General features: G+C 43.5%; 1 protein-coding gene across 1 annotated transcript in view; it reads left to right on the top strand.

Annotated features, from left to right (window-relative positions):
- COL15A1 (collagen type XV alpha 1 chain) overlaps nt 1–19,322 on the top strand; it is a 1,855,347-nt gene that overhangs the window by 445,479 nt on the left and 1,390,546 nt on the right. The window contains exon 5 of the mRNA XM_077269528.1: nt 3,055–3,144. Within this exon, the coding sequence (XP_077125643.1) occupies nt 3,055–3,144 (90 nt within the window). The remainder of the gene's footprint in view (nt 1–3,054; nt 3,145–19,322) is intronic.

Below are 19,322 nucleotides of genomic sequence, written 5' to 3'. Positions count from 1 at the left end.
AGTACCGAGTTCTTTGATGTGCCCGATTCATTGTTTGCAGACGTTTGATAGTTTTCAGCTGGGGAAAAAAGGGCCATTGTTATGTCACGAGAATGGGTCCTTTCTTTCCAGGTTTCAGTTTGTCGCGGTTTTCAGGCAAGCCCTGACTGTTTTGGGTTTGGATGCTGCTCGGTTTGCATCTCATTCATTTCGAATCGGGGCTGCCACTGAGGCAGAAGTTGGAGGTTTAGCCCCAGAAGTAGTGCAGAGGATTGGGTGATGGGAGCCCAGGCATTACAAGAGTTACATTAGACCTTGAGGAGCAGGGGTGTGTTTTTCATTTTGTGTGTGGCATTTTCCTGTTAATCAGTATTGTTTATATTTTATGAGTTCCAATCCTCTGTTGGTCTGGATCGTAGGCCTCTCCTATGTCTATTGGGGTGCAAGGCGTGCAGATGTACGGTGCGTTTGAAGACAACTCGATTTTTCCAGGGACGTGGCGGTCATCAGGTGGTTGGGCTTCAGGGGATTGGATTGGAACAAAGTTATGCAGGAAGGGCACAGTGTCAGGTTGGTTAAGCCACCCGATATTTTGGTTTTGCATGTTGGGGAAATGATTTTGGGGTCCGCCCGTTTCGCGAGTTAGTGAGGGACATCAAGCATGATTTACTCAGGTTATGGGTATCGTTTTGAGATCAGACTGTGGTGTGGTCGGATATTGTCCCATGGAAATGCTGGAGGCATGCTAGATCAGTGGAAAAGATCAATAAGGCGAGAGTCAAGGTAAATCGGGCGGTATCCAGTTTTGTAATCAGGAATGTGGCGATACGTCATTTCGAGTTGGAGAAAGGGGGCGAGGAATTTTTGCTATGAGATGGTGTGCATTTAAATGTGGTGGGCATTGATTTGTGGGCCCTTGGTTTGCAGAGTTGTATTGAGAGGGCCATAGCGGTTTGGTGTCGGGGGGTCTCGGGTATCTAAGGTGGTCAAATGCACTCATTGTGGCGGTTGGAGGGGTCCTTGAAGTTGGTGCTAAATTGGCATGGGGGATCCATCGGGGTATGGATTCTTCAGTTGGTGGGAGATTATGGTTTTCTGGTCTGGTGATTTTGGGGGAATTTTGGCAACGGTGGGCCGAATTCCCGGGTTTAAGTGGACAATGGTACCATTCGGGGTATTTGGTGCTCTCGAGCCAGTGGGGTAATGGCTTGGAGTAAATTTATGGTCTGTTTTGTCTACATTTTTCTTGTATGGTTAATCACCAGATTTTGAGCTTCAAGGACCCTCCCCATGTTATTTATTTACTGTTAAGTGTTTGTATGTTTTATAATAAAGGCCGCTGTGGCCGATTATCCAAGTTTAGAGTCCTATCTTCATTTGGGAAAGGGCATCGGGTATGGGGAAGGGGCAGTTTAAGTGGAAGGGGATTAGAGATTGGAGAAAAACCCACACCGGGATTTCGACAATACCAATGTCATGAATTAGCAAAAATGCTTTACTCTTAGAGTAAAATGTTATACAATGAATATAACAGCATGTAACAATAAACACAGTTTCATGAAAAATGGTTTTAAAGTGAATCTGTTGCCAGGCTTTCACCACTTAATCTGCAAGCAGTAGGCCACTTACTGAGCTTCTTTCTTAGATTTTATGAAACACTGTTTTATCATCAGGTGATAATCACCAGATATCTAGTAAATCATGTAGTCCCTCATTTACACAAGGTCTGCATTATCCTGCCCCCACCACTGATTGGCAGCTTTCTGCATGTGCATAGTGTTCTTACAAACCTGCCAATCAATGGTGTAGGTGGAGTTATACAGAGCTCATTTTTCACAGAACTGGAAGTGTAAGGTCCCCAGATTGGTAATCATGAATGAGGGGCTGTGTTCCCTCTCCCTGTCACCCCACAAATAAACAGTGTCCATCAATCTTGTGCTGTGTGCAATGCAGTGCACTCACTTTCAGACTGGAGGCCTCCGCTCCATCTACGTCCTTGGGTGCAGGATCAGCCACACACAGATCAGGGGACACTGGGTTCTTAATAACAAGTTCAACTTTATTTAACAGTTTGAGTTCAATAGATGATATAGCACAGTACGTTTCCATGTTCTGCATCGATTCAGTTTGAGCTATCCCTTTGCTTACTTCAGCCCTGGGATACTCCATCCCGCAAGACTCATCCTGTCTCCTCACACGTACAGCTTAAGGCATGCTTTCCAGTGTCTAGCTCCAGCCATAGGCCCCGAATGTTAAAGGAATGTCTGCTGAAGACCGTTACTCATGTACTCATACAGCCACCTGAACAATGCATACTCCTTGTGCCCTCCAGCCCTTGGCCTTGAACTCTTATCTCTATCTCCATCTAATCCAGAGAGGAAGTGCGCCCCTTTTTATGTGACTTTACCCCCTCTCATTCTGGGCTGGTCTCAAACACATTAACCATATATAAACATGTGCTCTACTTTTTACAACTAATATGCCCACCACTGCATATTCTCCCTTTCCTAATCTAAACTTTAAGCCCCATACTATACCTTATGTCCTAAACTACATCTATGTTTTCTCTTTTCACTATACATTAAATTGTATATTAATCATCATACTTAAGAAGGACCACATAAATTAGTGCCCAAAAGGTTCTATGCACTTTATATTTTACATTACACTATAAACTGCAATGAAACCACATGTCACACGGTAGTACCCACTTTATAATTGTTGTCTTCAGGGGCAGAAACACAACCGTTTCTATCACACCCGTACAGTAGATCTGCAGCAGCTAAAATGGTGACTGTATCAAAACTGCAGCAAGCAGCCGTGTAGCTGATGCATTGCTGGAATCAAGGTTTCTGGCACTACATCATGCTGAACCCATATCAGGTAGCAAAAACCCTATTACAGATTCAATTATACATGAGACTGTTCAGATGGACTGAAAAGATCCACAGTATGTATGAAAATAACAAAATTGTTCCTCTTTATCCTCTGCGAGAGAAACCACAAAACTAAAATTACAGAAATCTACAGGTGAATGAACACTCTAAAATAGGCCTATGGTTTTAATTTTAACAGGCGTCTGGAGAAAGCAGTGGGGACGAAAGCATTAGGGAACAAATTGGAGCTTCAGAAACTCATGAATCTCTCCCTCAAACACCAGCACCGGTGAGTCCGTGTCTGTCAAGGCTCTATGTGTAATTTAGCACAAAATCCAACTTTTCTACACCTAATTAAATAATAATAAAAATAAAAAGAGGCACGGAAGTCCAGATGGGCTATGGAAGCAGTGCGACTGGTGAGCTATGAGGTATTATGTTTTTATACACTGTGTTCCAAATTATTATGCAAATTGGATTTAAGTGTCTTAAAGATTTAATTGTTTTGTTTTTCAAATAAACTCGTGGATGGTATTGTGTCTCAGGGCTCAATGAATCACTGAAATCAATCTTAAACACATGTGATAATTAGTTTTCCAGGTGATTCTAATTAAAGGAAAACTACTCAAAAATGATGTTCCACATTATTATGCAGGTCACAGGTTTCAAGCAATATGGGAAATAAAAAGGATCTCTCTGCTGCTGAAAAGCGTTAAATAGTGCAATGCCTTGGACAAGGTATGAAAAAATTAGATATTTCACGAAAACTTAAGAGTGATCATCATACTCTGATGAGATTTGTGACTGAAACAGAGCACAGACAGAGTTCATGCAAATAAAGGCATAATGAGGAAGTTTTCTGGCAGACAAATTCATTGGATTAAGAGAGCAGCTGCCAAAATACCATTACAAAGCAGCAAACAGTTATTTGAAGCTGCTGGTGTGTCTGGAGTCCCTCGAACCTCAAGGTGTAGGATCCTTCAAAGGCTTGCTGTGGTGCATAAACCTACTATTCGGCCACTCCTAAACAGTGTTCACAAGCAGAAACGGTTGCAGTGGGCCCAGACATACATGAAGACTAATTTTCAAACAGTCTTGTTTACTGATGAGTGTCGAGCAACTCTGGACGGTCCAGATGGATGGAGTAGTGGATGGTTGGTGGATGGCCACCATGTCCCAACAAGGCTGCGACGTCAGCAAGGAGGTGGAGGAGTCATGTTTTGGCTGGAATCATGGGGAACCAGCTGGTAGGGCCCTTTAAGGTTCCTGAAGGTGTGAAAATGACCTCAGCAAAGTAAATAGAGTTTCTGACTGACAACTTTCTTCCATGAAATAAACAGAAGGCTGACAGCACTCACTAGCTGGGGCACCCGTCCAAGTCCAGGGAACCATCCAGGACCATAGAAATATCAAGCAATAGAAGAACAGCGCTCCATCCAGGTGTGTAGTATAAAAAAGAAGTTTTATTTTGCCATACAACAGCAACGTTTCGGCCCTAAGGGCCTTTATCAAGCATAACATAGAGAGCTCATGACCGGCTTTAAATAGTGTGTGTGCCACGCAGGGCACCAATCACCATTCAGCCGCCCACCACCCAATAAAATTTGCAATATATTACAAAAAACAGACATCAAAACACATTCAAATACAGTTCACCAACCGCCCATACCACCCCCTTAAGTCACCCACATAAATCCCTTTTCCTCTCATTAATAACATAATCTACTGTTGGTGTCTCGAGCAATCAGCCTCCAGCATCTAGGACGTCACGGCAACCTCCACCAATCCTTGTGCAGCCATGTGGAAATCATAAACAGAGCGGAGCCAATAAGATTCCATCTTCAAGTGGCGCCAAAAGGCTTCATGCCGCCAATCTGTATCATCCACCTATAGGGATTCTGACGTCCGACCTATCAGGCAATCCCTGACATACCTCAAGGTTCAGGGCGTCATAGACCGGCGTCATCACCACAGGTACGACTCACCCCATGGTCCACGGTGCAGCGGTGGGCGGGACACAGGAGCGCACCGCCAACCGGAAGTATCCGCGTCACGTGACCGCGAGGCGGACCTACCATCGGCAGCGCACACCCACCCGTCCACCTACAACACCGCGTCCAGTCGGGAGCGTCACCTAGGTGACCAGGACGCAAACGGTCAGATGACACCACTAATCAAGAAGGCAGATCAAAGCATAACTAATATTAAGACAAATCTCTGCATGTTATCAGCGATCCCAAAATACATTATAACATATCGTCATACATGCGCAACAGTTGAAAAGCACAAGGAGGGGAGTTGATATAGAGCTTCAACGATATCACCTCCTATCCGCTGCTTCCAATATATCCCAATCCTTATGACAATCGACTGTAGCCATATTGCCCTAAATACTGACAAGAGAAAAAAACGTGCACCCAGCCCCAATGATGGAAGGAATGAGGAATCCAGATGTGGGTGATCTGGAAAATGCCATAACTTTTTCATATACCGACGATGATGCTGCCCGGATCTTGGCCGACACAGGTATGGACAGTACATTCTTGAGTAAACCAACTACTGATATGCTCAAGAGAAAATTGGAGAATGAAAGGAGAAGACTAATCTCATTTGAGTTGCATGTGTTAACCCTGACGGAGTACTACAGGGCCCGGAGGATCCCACGTGGGTTACGACCCCATCTTAGACCCACACTGCTGCCAGATAATATACAATTTTGCATGAGATTTGAATCTATCTCAAATAAATATGCATTTGACATCATGTTATTAAATATTGAGTTTTTAAAGGAGGAAATGATTGTTATAAGGAAGAACATTACGGATCTGGAGGAACAGGTGAAGACTCAGTTGACTACCCAGGACTGGGGCCCCGTGAAAACGAAGATGGAGGAAAACCTGGTAAAGTTTAGGAGTGATATTGAGATCACCAAAAGGACTAAGTGGTTCCGGGATGCAGAGGATTACAAGGTGGGTCGAATTTTTTCTTGGCAGATGGGCCCTAATCAGCATCCTAACAATAGGAACAAGAGGTTTAATACATCAAAGAGACGGAGAAGACCTCAGGAGAGAAAGCAGTCGAACTTTGGCTTTACCACTGCAGATTCGGAATCCACTGACGACTCCGTGGCGGGGGGGTCCAAGAAGGCCCATCGACAGAATTTTTTGGACAAGGAACGGGTGGACAAAACCACACCCGGAGACGTGGCCGGCGAGGGGGCCGTAAACATAAGAAATGGAGGGATCTCCCGGGAACAACGGACAGGACGGAATACGACAATGAGGACCAGGAACATGAAGGACAACTAGGAGACAGTAAGGAGTTGGTGGTTAATATTTCATCTATTGCCCTATCTGACATTGAGATTAAAGTTTTGTCCAAAGGTTTATCGTTCTGCCCATCAAGTGGTCCGGACTGGTTTGAGATTGAGTGTGATCTACAGACATTTTTTAGGAGACTAAGGCTATCTTCCTATTTCTCCGATAGAACAGATACACCTAAAACTATTGCAGATAACACAGGGAGGTGTTTCACTTTAAAAGAGGTGGGACTATATAATAAGAGCAATTTTCAGCCACCTAATAGGAACCACTTCATTGAGTCATACATTGAACTGGTACAAAGGGATTTGGAGAAATTGAAGAAGAATTGTAAATCTGCCTCAGCCCACAATATGACATTTGTGGAAAGGAAAACCCTTACTGCTTTGGCTGAGAACACTCTGATCACAATAAAACCAGCCGACAAGGGTGGGGCGGTGGTGATAATGGACAGCTCAAAATATAGGGCTGAGATTCTTCGGCAACTAGACGATGGGGCTGTATATGAGAGACTGTCATGTAATCCGACAACAAGGTTCCAAAAGGAATTACAGCTTGTGATCAGTGACTCCCTGGCCATGGGACTCATTGATCATAAGCTGTCTGAATATTTGATTGTTGAAACTCCGGTAATTCCTGTCCTGTATATACTACCAAAAATACATAAGGACCTATATGATCCCCCGGGACGACCTATCGTGTCGGGGAGGGGCTCCCTTTTTAGTAATACGGCTATTTTTTTGGACCGGTATTGAGACCATTTGCTACTTCAGCACGGTCCTATATTAGAGACACGAGTGACTTCCTGAATAAGATTGATGATCTGACTATTTCTGAGACAACTATTTTGGCCTCATTTGACGTTGTGTCGTTATATACGTCCATTGAGCACGATAAAGGATTGGAGGCTGTCTTTCATGTGCTATCGGGCTCTGACATGGCCCCGGAGTGTGCACGGCTTGTCCTCACATTGCTTGAATTCATCCTCAGGCGGAATTTTTTTCTGTTTGGGGATGAGTTTTTCTTGCAATTGAGGGGTACCGCCATGGGGTCCAACGTGGCCCCCACTTATGCTAACATCTACATGGCGGTACTTGAGGACAGGTACGTGTACAATTCCAACCTCTGGCGCCATGTCAGAGCCTGGTGGCGCTATATAGACGACATCTTTTTGGTATGGGAGGGGGATCTTAATGAGTTGGATACCTTCCATGGGTTGTTGAATCAGATATATCCTGAGCTGAAATTTACTCTGACATCTTCCACGACACAGGTACAGTTCCTAGATACTTTAGTCTATAAGGACGGTAACAAATTAGGTACAGACATTTTTGTGAAAGAAACCGATAGGAATGGCCTGCTATCTTTTGACAGTAACCATCCGAGGAGAATGGTGAGTTCTCTGCCTTGGAGTCAGTTACTAAGAGTGAGGAGGATAGTTTCCGATGAGGGGCGGGTAGATTCACGACTCGGTGATATGTGTAAAAAGTTTATTGCAAGGGGATATCCTGTTAGCGAGGTGACCAAATATAAGGATAGGGCTATAGGATGTTCCCGCGAGAGTATCCGGAAGAAAACTCGAGTGAAACAGACATGTGACAGGATCCCTTTTGTGTTGACGTATAATTTGGTGAGCAGTCGTGTTGGTAACATACTTAGGAGACATTGGACCCTACTACAGCGGGGTCTACCGTCCGTTTCAAATTTTGTGATGTACCCTATGATGTCGTATAGAAGGGGACGTAACTTTCAAGATAGGCTGGTAAAATCTGATATTGGGGCCTCAAAGTCCATGGTTCAGAGTACCCTGAGTACAGCCAAACATGGGAATTTCCCATGTTTGGGCTGTGCTTGTTGTAATAACATGCTAAAAGGGGAATTTTTCTACCATCCACATACGGGAGAGAAAATTTTTTTGAAAGAAAGATACACCTGCTCTTCAAGCTATGTTGTGTACATGATCATATGCCCATGCGGACTCACCTATGTTGGTGAAACAACTATGGAGGTGAGGGCCCGTATTAGCAAACATAAGAGCACGGTGAGAACAGGGCTTACAGAATTACCAGTCCCGAAACACTTTATTGAGAATAGACACTCAGTAAATCAATTGAGGTTCAGGGTCATTGATAGCGTCCCAGCTCTGAGGAGGGGTGGTAACAGGATACAGATTCTTAAAAGGAAGGAACTACGATGGATCTACACATTAGGGTCTTTGCAACCTAAAGGTTTAAATATTGACTTTAATTTACAGACCTGTGTCTTTTAACTCTTGATTTATTGTGGGCGGGTGGTATCATAGTGGGTATATGCTTCTTTTAATGTTCCCTTCCGCTATGTAATATATTTACATTATATTTTCTTTCTTTTTCCCCCCCTTTTGTTTCTTTTGTTTTTTTCTCGTCAGTATTTAGGGCAATATGGCTACAGTCGATTGTCATAAGGATTGGGATATATTGGAAGCAGCGGATAGGAGGTGATATCGTTGAAGCTCTATATCAACTCCCCTCCTTGTGCTTTTCGACTGTTGCGCATGTATGACGATATGTTATAATGTATTTTGGGATCGCTGATAACATGCAGAGATTTGTCTTAATATTAGTTATGCTTTGATCTGCCTTCTTGATTAGTGGTGTCATCTGACCGTTTGCGTCCTGGTCACCTAGGTGACGCTCCCGACTGGACGCGGTGTTGTAGGTGGACGGGTGGGTGTGCGCTGCCGATGGTAGGTCCGCCTCGCGGTCACGTGATGCGGATACTTCCGGTTGGCGGTGCGCTCCTGTGTCCCGCCCACCGCTGCACCGTGGACCATGGGGTGAGTCATACCTGTGGTGATGACGCCGGTCTATGACGCCCTGAACCTTGAGGTATGTCAGGGATTGCCTGATAGGTCGGACGTCAGAATCCCTATAGGTGGATGATACAGATTGGCGGCATGAAGCCTTTTGGCGCCACTTGAAGATGGAATCTTATTGGCTCCGCTCTGTTTATGATTTCCACATGGCTGCACAAGGATTGGTGGAGGTTGCCGTGACGACCTAGATGCTGGAGGCTGATTGCTCGAGACACCAACAGTAGATTATGTTATTAATGAGAGGAAAAGGGATTTATGTGGGTGACTTAAGGTGGTGGTATGGGCGGTTGGTGAACTGTATTTTAATGTGTTTTGATGTCTGTTTTTTGTAATATATTGCAAATTTTATTGGGTGGTGGGTGGCTGAATGGTGATTGGTGCCCTGCGTGGCACACACACTATTTAAAGCCGGTCATGAGCTCTCTATGTTATGCTTGATAAAGGCCCTTAGGGCCGAAATGTTGCTGTTGTATGGCAAAATAAAACTTCTTTTTTATACTACACACCTGGATGGAGCGCTGTTCTTCTATTGCTTGAACTTTCTTCCATGGTCTAAAAAGCAGAAACGTGCCTTCAGGAACAAAATCATCTTCATGCATGGCAATGAATACCTCTGAGTAATTGGCTGCTATGGGCATAAAAGGAGATAAACTCATGGTGTGGCCACCATCTTCCCCTGACCTCAACCCTATAGAGAACTTTGGAGTATCATCAAACAAAAGATCTATGAGGGTGGGAGGCAGTTCACATCAAAACAGCAGCTCTGGGAGGCTATTCTGACTTCATGCAAAGAAATACAAGCAGAAACTCTCCATAAACTCACAAGTTCAATGGATGCAAGAATTGTGAAGGTGATATCAATGAAGGGGTCCTATGTTAACATGTAACTTGGCCTGTTAGGATGTTTTGGAGTTAAATAGCTTTTTTGTTCAGTTAATGTGACCTCCTAATGCTGCAAATTCCACAAATGAGCATTTTCAGTTCTTTAAAACATATCAAATGTTTAGAAATACTACTGTGCCTAATAATTTGGAACAGTGCATTTTGAGTTTTTATTCATTTTGGAGATTATACTGTTATCACCGGGAGGTTTCTTCAATAAAATTTGATGTAAACTCTAACGGGTGATGACTTTTATTAGACTGATTGTCATTTGCACTGACCATTTAGGACAATCCGAGAAAAATGTAATTTGCATAATAATTTGGAACATAGTGTATATATATATATATATATATATATATATATATATATATATATATATATATATATATGTATACAGAGCATAATGGAGAACGTTAAATTAGCTGTAGAATGTAAGACCACAAGGGCATGGCCCTCACCCCATCTGTGCCTGTCTGTCACTATTAGTTTGTTCATTGTATTTTATATTTGTATTTTGTATGTAACCCCTCCTCAAGTACAGTGTCATGGAATCAATGAAGGTCTAAAAATAAATAATAATAATAACTTTGATGCACATCAAATTTCCTTGTGAAATCAACATGATTTGACAAATTCAAATCTTGGCAGATTCGATCATCTCAAACCATCACCACTAGTGTTTAACACACAGGTATCTTAAGGCCATGTTCACACTTTGCGGGTTTTACCGCGGATCTGCGGCGATTTTGATGCTGCAGGTCCGCAGCAGTTTCCATAGCGTTTACATTTACATGTAAACCCTATGGAAACCGCAATCCACTGTGCACATGCTGCGGGAAAAACCGTGCAGAAACGCAGCGGTTTACATTCCGCAGCATGTCACTTCTTTGTGCAGAATCGCTGCGATTCTGCACCCATAGGAATGCATTGATCCGCTAACTTCCCGCATGGGGCTGTGCCCACGATGCGGGAAGTAAGCGGATAATGTGCGGTTGGTACCCGCGGTGGAGGAGAGGAGACTCTCCTCCAGGCCCTGGGAACCATATTTGTGTAAAAAAAAAAGAATTAAAATAAAAAATAATGATATACTCACCTCTCAGCGCTGCACGCGGACGTCCGGTAGCAGGACCTGCGGTGACATCGCGGTCACATGACCGTGATGACGCCGCGGTCACATGACCGTGACGTCACGAAGGTCCTTCTCGCACAGCATCTTTGGAACCGGACCTCCGCGTGCAGCGCCGAGGAGATCGGGACATCAGAGGGGGTGAGTATAACCATTTTTTATTATTTTTAACATTACTATTGATGCTGCATATTGCTGCATATGCAGCATCAATAGTATAGGAGTAATCCCGCAGTGGAAACCGCAAAACAAACCGCGATAAATCTGCAGGGATAACCGCAGCGGTTTTGCCCTGCAGATTTATCAAATCCGCTGCGGGAGAACCCGCAGAGGACGCCGCAAAGTGTGCACATAGCCTAAGTGTATGGCCACGTTTAGCCTATCACGATAAGAGTTTTTTAGCATTTTCAGGAAGACCAAATTGTCAGTTTTCTATAGAAGTGAAAGGAGTGCACCATTTATACAAAAGTATTTCTTTCATTGATGACCCATGCTTCAGCTAATAATTAAAAAACACATGCACAAGCTGGTCATAATCTTCACGGCCAGCATATACTGGAGCAAGATAACGTAACTGACAAAATGAGGTATACTCATCAACAGCAGAGTAGAACATTGATCATACCAATAAGAAGGAAAAGGTGCTAATGTTACAATTTTATTTATTTGCTACATTCCGCCACTTTTGAAAAGCGGGTTCGAATATGGGCAAGGTTAGCTCCCTATATGAGCCTGCCAGTTTTTTTTTTCTTCAACTTTTTAAACAGTCGCAGATCTCACTCCAATAAAGGGTGGTGTAAAAGGGGTAAAACAGGTGTAGAAAGCAGTGGTACCAAACATCGTACAACACTCTGATAAATTTGGTGATAATAACAGCAGCACAGCTTCCAGGAAATCTGACTTCAAAAAATCATCTCATGATGAATTTTCCCCTATGTATTTTAATATTAAAAGTGTCCTTTGCCATCTATGAGGTTAAAGGTGTATTCGACTCTCACGCAGGGGTTCTGGCCTGAAGGACTGTGGTGAGCCTGTGGGGACCACCATGATAACTGATACGAATATCTGCGTGTAAGGTTCTTTCTGAGGTCATTTGCTGAAAGAAAGCTACCTTGGACAGACTCTGTGCTAGCCACTCAGATTAGTTTGTCCCATAGGGCTTGTCTTCACCCTTTAACCCCTATACAGATATTTGGATTCAGAACAAGGCCTCACTGAATAGCTGTTGGATGGAGGAGTGAGCTTGAGGCAAGTAAGTTTAGTCCAGCTGGCTAAATAAATGAAGTAAAATCAAGAGATATGGCAAAGTCAGAGTAATAATCGGGGTCTAGTACCAGGAGAGCTGGCACATTAACTTAAGCAGGCTGAGGTCAAGGTAAGGAGCAATAAAAGAGAGATAAAATCAGGGTCAAAAGCAGGTTCAGTATTAGGATTATAATACATCAGCAAGGAAGGCACACCAGGATTATATGGATAAACCAAATACAATAACTTGCAAATCACAATAGACTGCTGGGAGTTTAAGTGGAGCTGAGGTCTGCTATTGGGAAAAGGAATCCTGCACACATTCACCAACTTTATAGAATTACACTGGATGAGTGGCTGTCACTGTTGCCAAATGTTGCGCAACCAAGTATTGGGGAAGGTGCTATTAAAGTAATTTTTCTATGTGTTTGTCTGTTTTTTTTTTATTTCGCCATTATGAGAGAGATTTAGGCATCTGGATGTTTTCAGCCGATTCATCATTTGTGGCTTTTCAAAGAGTAGAAACATTTTTTCCCAAATGTACCTCAGTGCCCCTGGAGTGATTTTATTTTTTGTGCTACTTTTGCAACATTTTGTGAACCTTTTGACTTTTAATGCAAAAAATGTTGAACTCATGATTAAAGTTTTTGTTTTACTTTGTGCAAAATTCATGTATCGCATGCACAATTTTGAAGAATTTGGCACAAAAAATGGCAATTTAGACCACAAGACAAAAAAAGTAACTTAAAAAGGCAAGTAAATTGGGGCCTTTATTTTTGTTTTCTGATCTTTTAGCACAAAAAAGTCTCATGTTCTAAAAAAAAAAATCAACATTTTGTTGTATGTTTGTAACAAAATGTAGCAAAATTTTAAAAAGCTGCAGATGATGAATCATCAATATTTTTTTTTTGTGTAAACAGCTGTTTATTAGCTTATTAACTTATTAGCTGCCTAACAAAAAATACAAAAAGATTCTAGCTAAATAAAATGATATTTTTTATTAATATGTATTGAAATCAAGAACAAACAAAAAATAAAAAAGCAAAATGACAAAGTTGACAAAAGGACTTCTATGCGCCCGTGCACTATGTCCCGCAATACTTCCAGGACATCGTGCACGGGGGCATGTGTAGTAATGCTTTTCGGCTTTGCCTGCAGTTGGGCAAAGCTTACTGCGCGTGCGCGACCAAAGATTGCATTGCTCACGGGCCAACTATGGAGCACAAGTACTCTAATTCACTAACATATTGCGGACAACAGGGATGGACGGCGTGGAGAAATGAAGATGAAACTCCGCCCATTGGACAGGTAAAAAGTCATTTAAATATCCCGCCAATTTGAGGTGACAGAGTCCCAGAGTTAAATCCTCGTATGTATCACAATAGCCAATGCTTATCTGCCCTGTTCAATGCAAATGGGACTATAAAGTAAGAAAACACTACCCAACATATTTAACCCCTTAATGACCGCCGATACGCCTTTTAACGGCGGCAGTTAAGGGTACTTAAACCACAGCGCCGTTAATTAACGGCGCTGTGGAAAAAGTGAATAGCGCCCCCCAGAGTCGGATTTTCTCTGCAGTCTCGGTTGCCGGGGATAGCCGAGACCCCAGAGATCATGATTCAGGGTTTTTTTACCGACTGCCGAGTTGCGATCACCGGTAATTAACCGTTTACCAGCGATCGCAAAAACAAACAAACAAACCGCAATCTCCCTTTTAATTTCTCTGTCCTCCGATGATGCTAAAATTAGGGTTAGGGTTAGGGTTGGGGCTAAATTTAGGGTTAGTGTTAGGGTTGGGGCTAAATTTAGGGTTAGGGTTAGGGCTACGGTTAGTGTTGTGAATTCCGTTCTCGGACTCCCTCCTGTGGTCATGAATGGTACTTTGGTTAGTTCTGCTCTTGGGCTCCCTCTGGTGGCTTCGAGCGGAACTGCTGGTCACTAGGTTGACTTTATCAGCTGCTCTCGTTATGTTGCTATGCTGGCTTCCCTATTTAACTCCACTCAGATCGTTACCTGATGCCAGCTGTCAATGTATCAGAATTGGTTCAGATCTCTCTTGGACTTCTCTGAGGACCTGTCTACTCCAGCAGAAGCTAAGTCCCTGTTAGTTCATTTGATGTTACTGCTGCCTGAATATATTTCTTAGCACTGCTAAATTCTAGTCCAGCTCGCTATCATGATGTTTCCTTGCTAGCTGGAAGCTCTGGGGTGCAGTGTTGCACCTCCACACCGTGAGTCGGTGCGGGGGTCTTTTTGCATACTCTGCGTGGTTTTGTAGTTTTTTTTATGCTGACCGCATAGTATTCTTTTCTATCCTCTGACTATTTAGTAAGTATGGCCTCCTATGCTAAAACCTGTTTCATCCCTGTGTTTGTGACTTCCTCTTAACTCACAGTCAATATATGTGGGGGGCTGCCTTTACCTTTGGGGAATTTCTCTGAGGCAAGGTTAGACTTCTATTTCTATCTTTAGGGGTATTTAGCTCTTAGGCTGTGAAGAGGCGTCTAGGGAGAGTTAGGTACGCTCCACGGCTATTTCTAGTGTGTGCGATAGGAGTAGAGTTTGCGGTCAGCAGAGTTCCCACTTCCCCAGAGCTTCCCACTTCCGTTTTTTGAGTTTACTCATCAGGTCATTCCAGGTGCTCCTAACCACCAGGTCCATAACAGTACAGCTGGCCAGTAAAGTGTTAATGCATCTCAAAAGAGGGATAAGAAGTTCTGAACCCATTTTTTTTTTCTTTGCAGTGTGTTTTGTCTCTCTTTTCCCCTTAACCCCTGGGTGGTTCAGGACACAGGTGTAGATATGGATATTCAAGGTCTGTCCTCTTGTGTGGATCATCTCACTGCAAGGGTACAAAGCATTCAAGATTATGTAGTTCAGAATCCGATGTTAGAGCCTACAATTCCAATTCCTGATTTGTTTTCTGGGGATAGATCTAAGTTTCTGAATTTCAAAAATAATTGTAAACTGTTTCTTGCTTTGAAACCCCGCTCCTCTGGTGACCCCATTCAGCAAGTAAAAATTATTATTCCATTGTTGCGTGGTGACCCTCAAGACTGGGCATTCTCCCTTGCGCCAGGAGATCCTGCATTGCTTAATGTAGATGCGTTTTTTCTGGCGCTTGGATTGCTTTATGACGAACCGAATTCAGTGGATCAGGCAGAGAAAATTTAGCTAGCTTTGTGTCAGGGTCAGGATGAAGCGGAGATATATTGTCAGAAGTTTAGAAAGTGGTCTGTGCTTACTCAATGGAATGAGTGTGCCCTGGCAGCAATTTTTAGAAAGGGTCTTTCTGAAGCCCTTAAGGATGTTATGGTGGGATTCTCTACACCTGCTGGTCTGAATGAGTCAATGTCCTTGGCCATCCAAATTGATCGGCGTTTGCGCGAGCGCAAAATTGTGCACAGTTTGGCGGTGTCCTCTGAGCAGAGGCCTGAGCTTATGCAATGTGATAGAACTTTGACCAGAACTGAACGGCAAGAACACAGACGTCAGAATAGGCTGTGTTTTTACTGTGGTGACCCCACTCATGCTATCTCTGATTGTCCTAAGCGCACTAAGCGGTTCGCTAGGTCTGTCACCATTGGTACTGTACAGCCTAAATTTCTTTTGTCTGTTACTCTGATTTGCTCTTTGTCATCCTACTCGGTTATGGCATTTGTGGATTCAGGCGCTGCCCTGAATTTGATGGACTTGGAGTTTGCCAGGCGCTGTGGTTTTTTCTTGGAACCTTTGCGGTATCCTATTCCATTAAGGGGAATTGATGCCACGCCGTTGGCCAAGAATAAGCCTCAGTACTGGACTCAGTTGACCATGTGCATGGCTCCTGCACATCGGGAAGATGTTCGCTTTTTGGTGTTGCATAATTTGCATGATGTGGTCGTGTTCGGTTTGCCATGGCTACAGGTTCATAATCCAGTATTGGATTGGAAATCAATGTCTGTGTCTAGTTGGGGTTGTCAAGGGGTACATGGCGATGTTCCATTGGTGTCAATTTCTGCTTCCACTCCTTCTGAAGTCCCTGAGTTTCTGTCGGATTACCAGGATGTATTTGATGAGCCCAAATCCAGTGTCCTACCCCCTCATAGGGATTGTGATTGTGCTATTAATTTGATTCCTGGTAGTAAGATTCCTAAGGGCCGACTTTTTAATTTATCCGTGCCAGAGCACGCCGCTATGCGGACTTATGTGAAGGAGTCCTTGGAGAAAGGGCATATTCGCCCGTCTTCATCACCGTTGGGAGCAGGGTTCTTTTTTGTGGCCAAGAAGGATGGTTCTCTGAGACCCTGTATAGATTACTGCCTTCTTAATAAAATCACGGTCAAATTTCAGTACCCTTTGCCTCTGCTGTCTGATTTGTTCGCTCGGATTAAGGGGGCTAGTTGGTTCACCAAGATAGATCTTCGAGGGGCGTATAACCTTGTGCGTATTAAACAGGGCGATGAATGGAAAACAGCATTTAATACGCCCGAGGGCCATTTTGAGTACCTGGTAATGCCATTCGGGCTTTCAAATGCTCCATCTGTGTTTCAGTCCTTTATGCATGACATCTTCCGAAAGTATCTGGATAGATTCATGATTGTATATTTGGATGATATTTTGGTCTTTTCTGATGATTGGGAGTCTCATGTGAAACAGGTCAGAATGGTGTTCCAGGTCCTTCGTGTTAATTCCTTGTTTGTGAAGGGGTCTAAATGTCTCTTCGGAGTTCAGAAGGTTTCCTTTTTGGGCTTCATTTTTTCCCCTTCTACTATCGAGATGGATCCTGTTAAAGTTCAGGCCATTTATGATTGGACTCAACCTACATCTGTGAAGAGCCTCCAGAAATTCCTGGGCTTTGCTAATTTTTACCGTCGCTTCATCGCTAATTTTTCTAGTGTGGTTAAACCTTTGACTGATTTGACAAAGAAAGGTGCTGATGTGGTGAATTGGTCCTCTGCGGCCGTTGAGGCTTTTCAGGAGCTGAAACGTCCTTTTTCTTCGGCCCCTGTGTTGCGTCAGCTGTTGTGAATTCTGTTTGTGGGCTCCCCCGGTGGTGTTTTATGGTATTGCCACTTATTTGCCTTCTTCTATCCTTGATCACCTGTTGACACCCATTAGGGGAGTTTCCTATTTAAGGCTGCTTGGCTGCTGGTCCAATGCCGGCCAACAATGTATCAGTAGCATTCTGTTGCATTCTCCTGCCTCAAGATCCTGTTCAGCTAAGTTGAATTTTGTTTCTAGTTTATGCTATTTTTGTCCAGCTATTTGCAATGTGACTCTCTGTAGCTGGAAGCTCTCGTGGACTGAAATTGCCACTCCAGTGGCATGAGTTGTCACTGGAGTTTTAAAGTAATTTCAGGATGGTGTTTTTGAGTAGTGTTTTGAAGTGGACCGTGAAGTGACTCTTTCCTGTACTTCTGCTATCTAGTAAGCGGACCTCACTGTGCTAAATCTGCTGTTCATCCTACGTATGTCTTTTCCTCTTGACTCACCGTCAATATCTGTGGGGGACTGCTATCTCCTTTTGGGGTTCATCTCTGGAGGTAAGGCAGGCCTGTATATTCCTCTGATAGGGGTAGTTAGATCTCTGGCTGGCGCGTGGTGTCTAGGGCATCGTAGGAAACACTCCCCGGCTACTTCCAGTGTCGTGTCAGGTTCAGGTCACGGTCACTTTAGTTCCCATCACCCGAGAGCTAGTCCGTTGTTATTTTGATTTCCCTGCCATTGGGAAAATCATAACAGTTTGGCCGGCCCACATGTGTTAAAACTATGCACTAAAGCAGGAAAGGATATGAAAAGGTTTTTTTTTCCTTCTGTGTTTGGAAAGTGCACCTTAGTGCTTATTTGTACTCCTTGCTTAAACTGCAGTCTTCAGCCTTTTTTTTTTTTTTTTTTCCTCTCCTCTTAATCTCTGAATGGCTTTGGTTACACCTGTTTGAATCATGGATCCACAGAGTTTGGTTGCAGGTCTGAATAACCTGGCTTCAAAGGTCCAGAACTTACAAGATTTTGTTATACGTGCTCCAATGTCTGAACCTAAGATCCCTATGCCTGAATTTTTTACCGGAGACAGATCCCGTTTTTTGAATTTCAGAGAGAATTGTAAATTGTTTTTGTCTCTGAAATCTCACTCTGCTGGTGATCCTGCGCAACAGGTTAAAATTGTTATTTCTCTATTGCGGGGTGACCCACAAAGTTGGGCATTTGCATTGTCGCCAGGGGATCCTGCGTTATTAAATGTAGATGCGTTTTTTCTGGCTTTGGGGTTGCTTTATGAAGAACCTAATTTAGAGATTTTGGCTGAGAAAGCCTTGATAGCTCTTTCCCAAGGGCAAGATGAAGCTGAGATATACTGCCAGAAATTTCGTAAATGGTCGGTGCTTACTAAATGGAATGAGTGCGCTCTAGCAGCTAATTTCAGAGAAGGTCTCTCTGATGCCGTGAAGGATGTCATGGTGGGGTTCCCTGTGCCTACAGGTCTGAATGATGCCATGAAATTGGCTATCCAGATTGATCGGCGTTTACGGGAGCGCAAATCTGTGCACCATATGGCGGTATCTTCTGAGCAAAAATCTGTGCACCATATGGCGGTATCTTTTGAGCAAAAACCTGTGCACCATATGGCGGTATCTTCTGAGCAAAAACCTGTGCACCATATGGCGGTATCTTCTGAGCAAAAACCTGTGCATCATTTGGCGGTGACCTCTGAAAAGGCACCAGAGCATATGCAATGCGATAGTGTATTGTCTAGAGGCGAACGACAGAATTACAGGCGCAAAAATGGGTTGTGCTTCTATTGTGGAGATCCAGCTCATGTTATATCAGCATGCTCTAAACGCATAAAGAAGGTTGATAAAAAGGTTGATAAATCTTTTTCTATGGGTACCTCGCAGTCTAAATTTCTTTTGTCCGTGACATTGATTTGTACTTTATCATCTGTTACTGTGGATGCTTATGTGGATTCTGGCGCCGCTCTGAGTCTCATGGATTGGTCCTTTGCCAAGCGTTGTGGGTTTGATTTAGAGCCTCTGGAGGTTTCTATTCCCTTAAAG

This window comes from Ranitomeya variabilis, chromosome 6 (genome assembly GCF_051348905.1).
Source record: "Ranitomeya variabilis isolate aRanVar5 chromosome 6, aRanVar5.hap1, whole genome shotgun sequence".
In the NCBI taxonomy this organism is placed as follows: Eukaryota; Metazoa; Chordata; class Amphibia; order Anura; family Dendrobatidae; genus Ranitomeya; species Ranitomeya variabilis.
The sequence above is the reverse complement of the archived record's forward strand: the minus strand, read 5'-3'. Positions and strand labels throughout refer to the sequence as shown.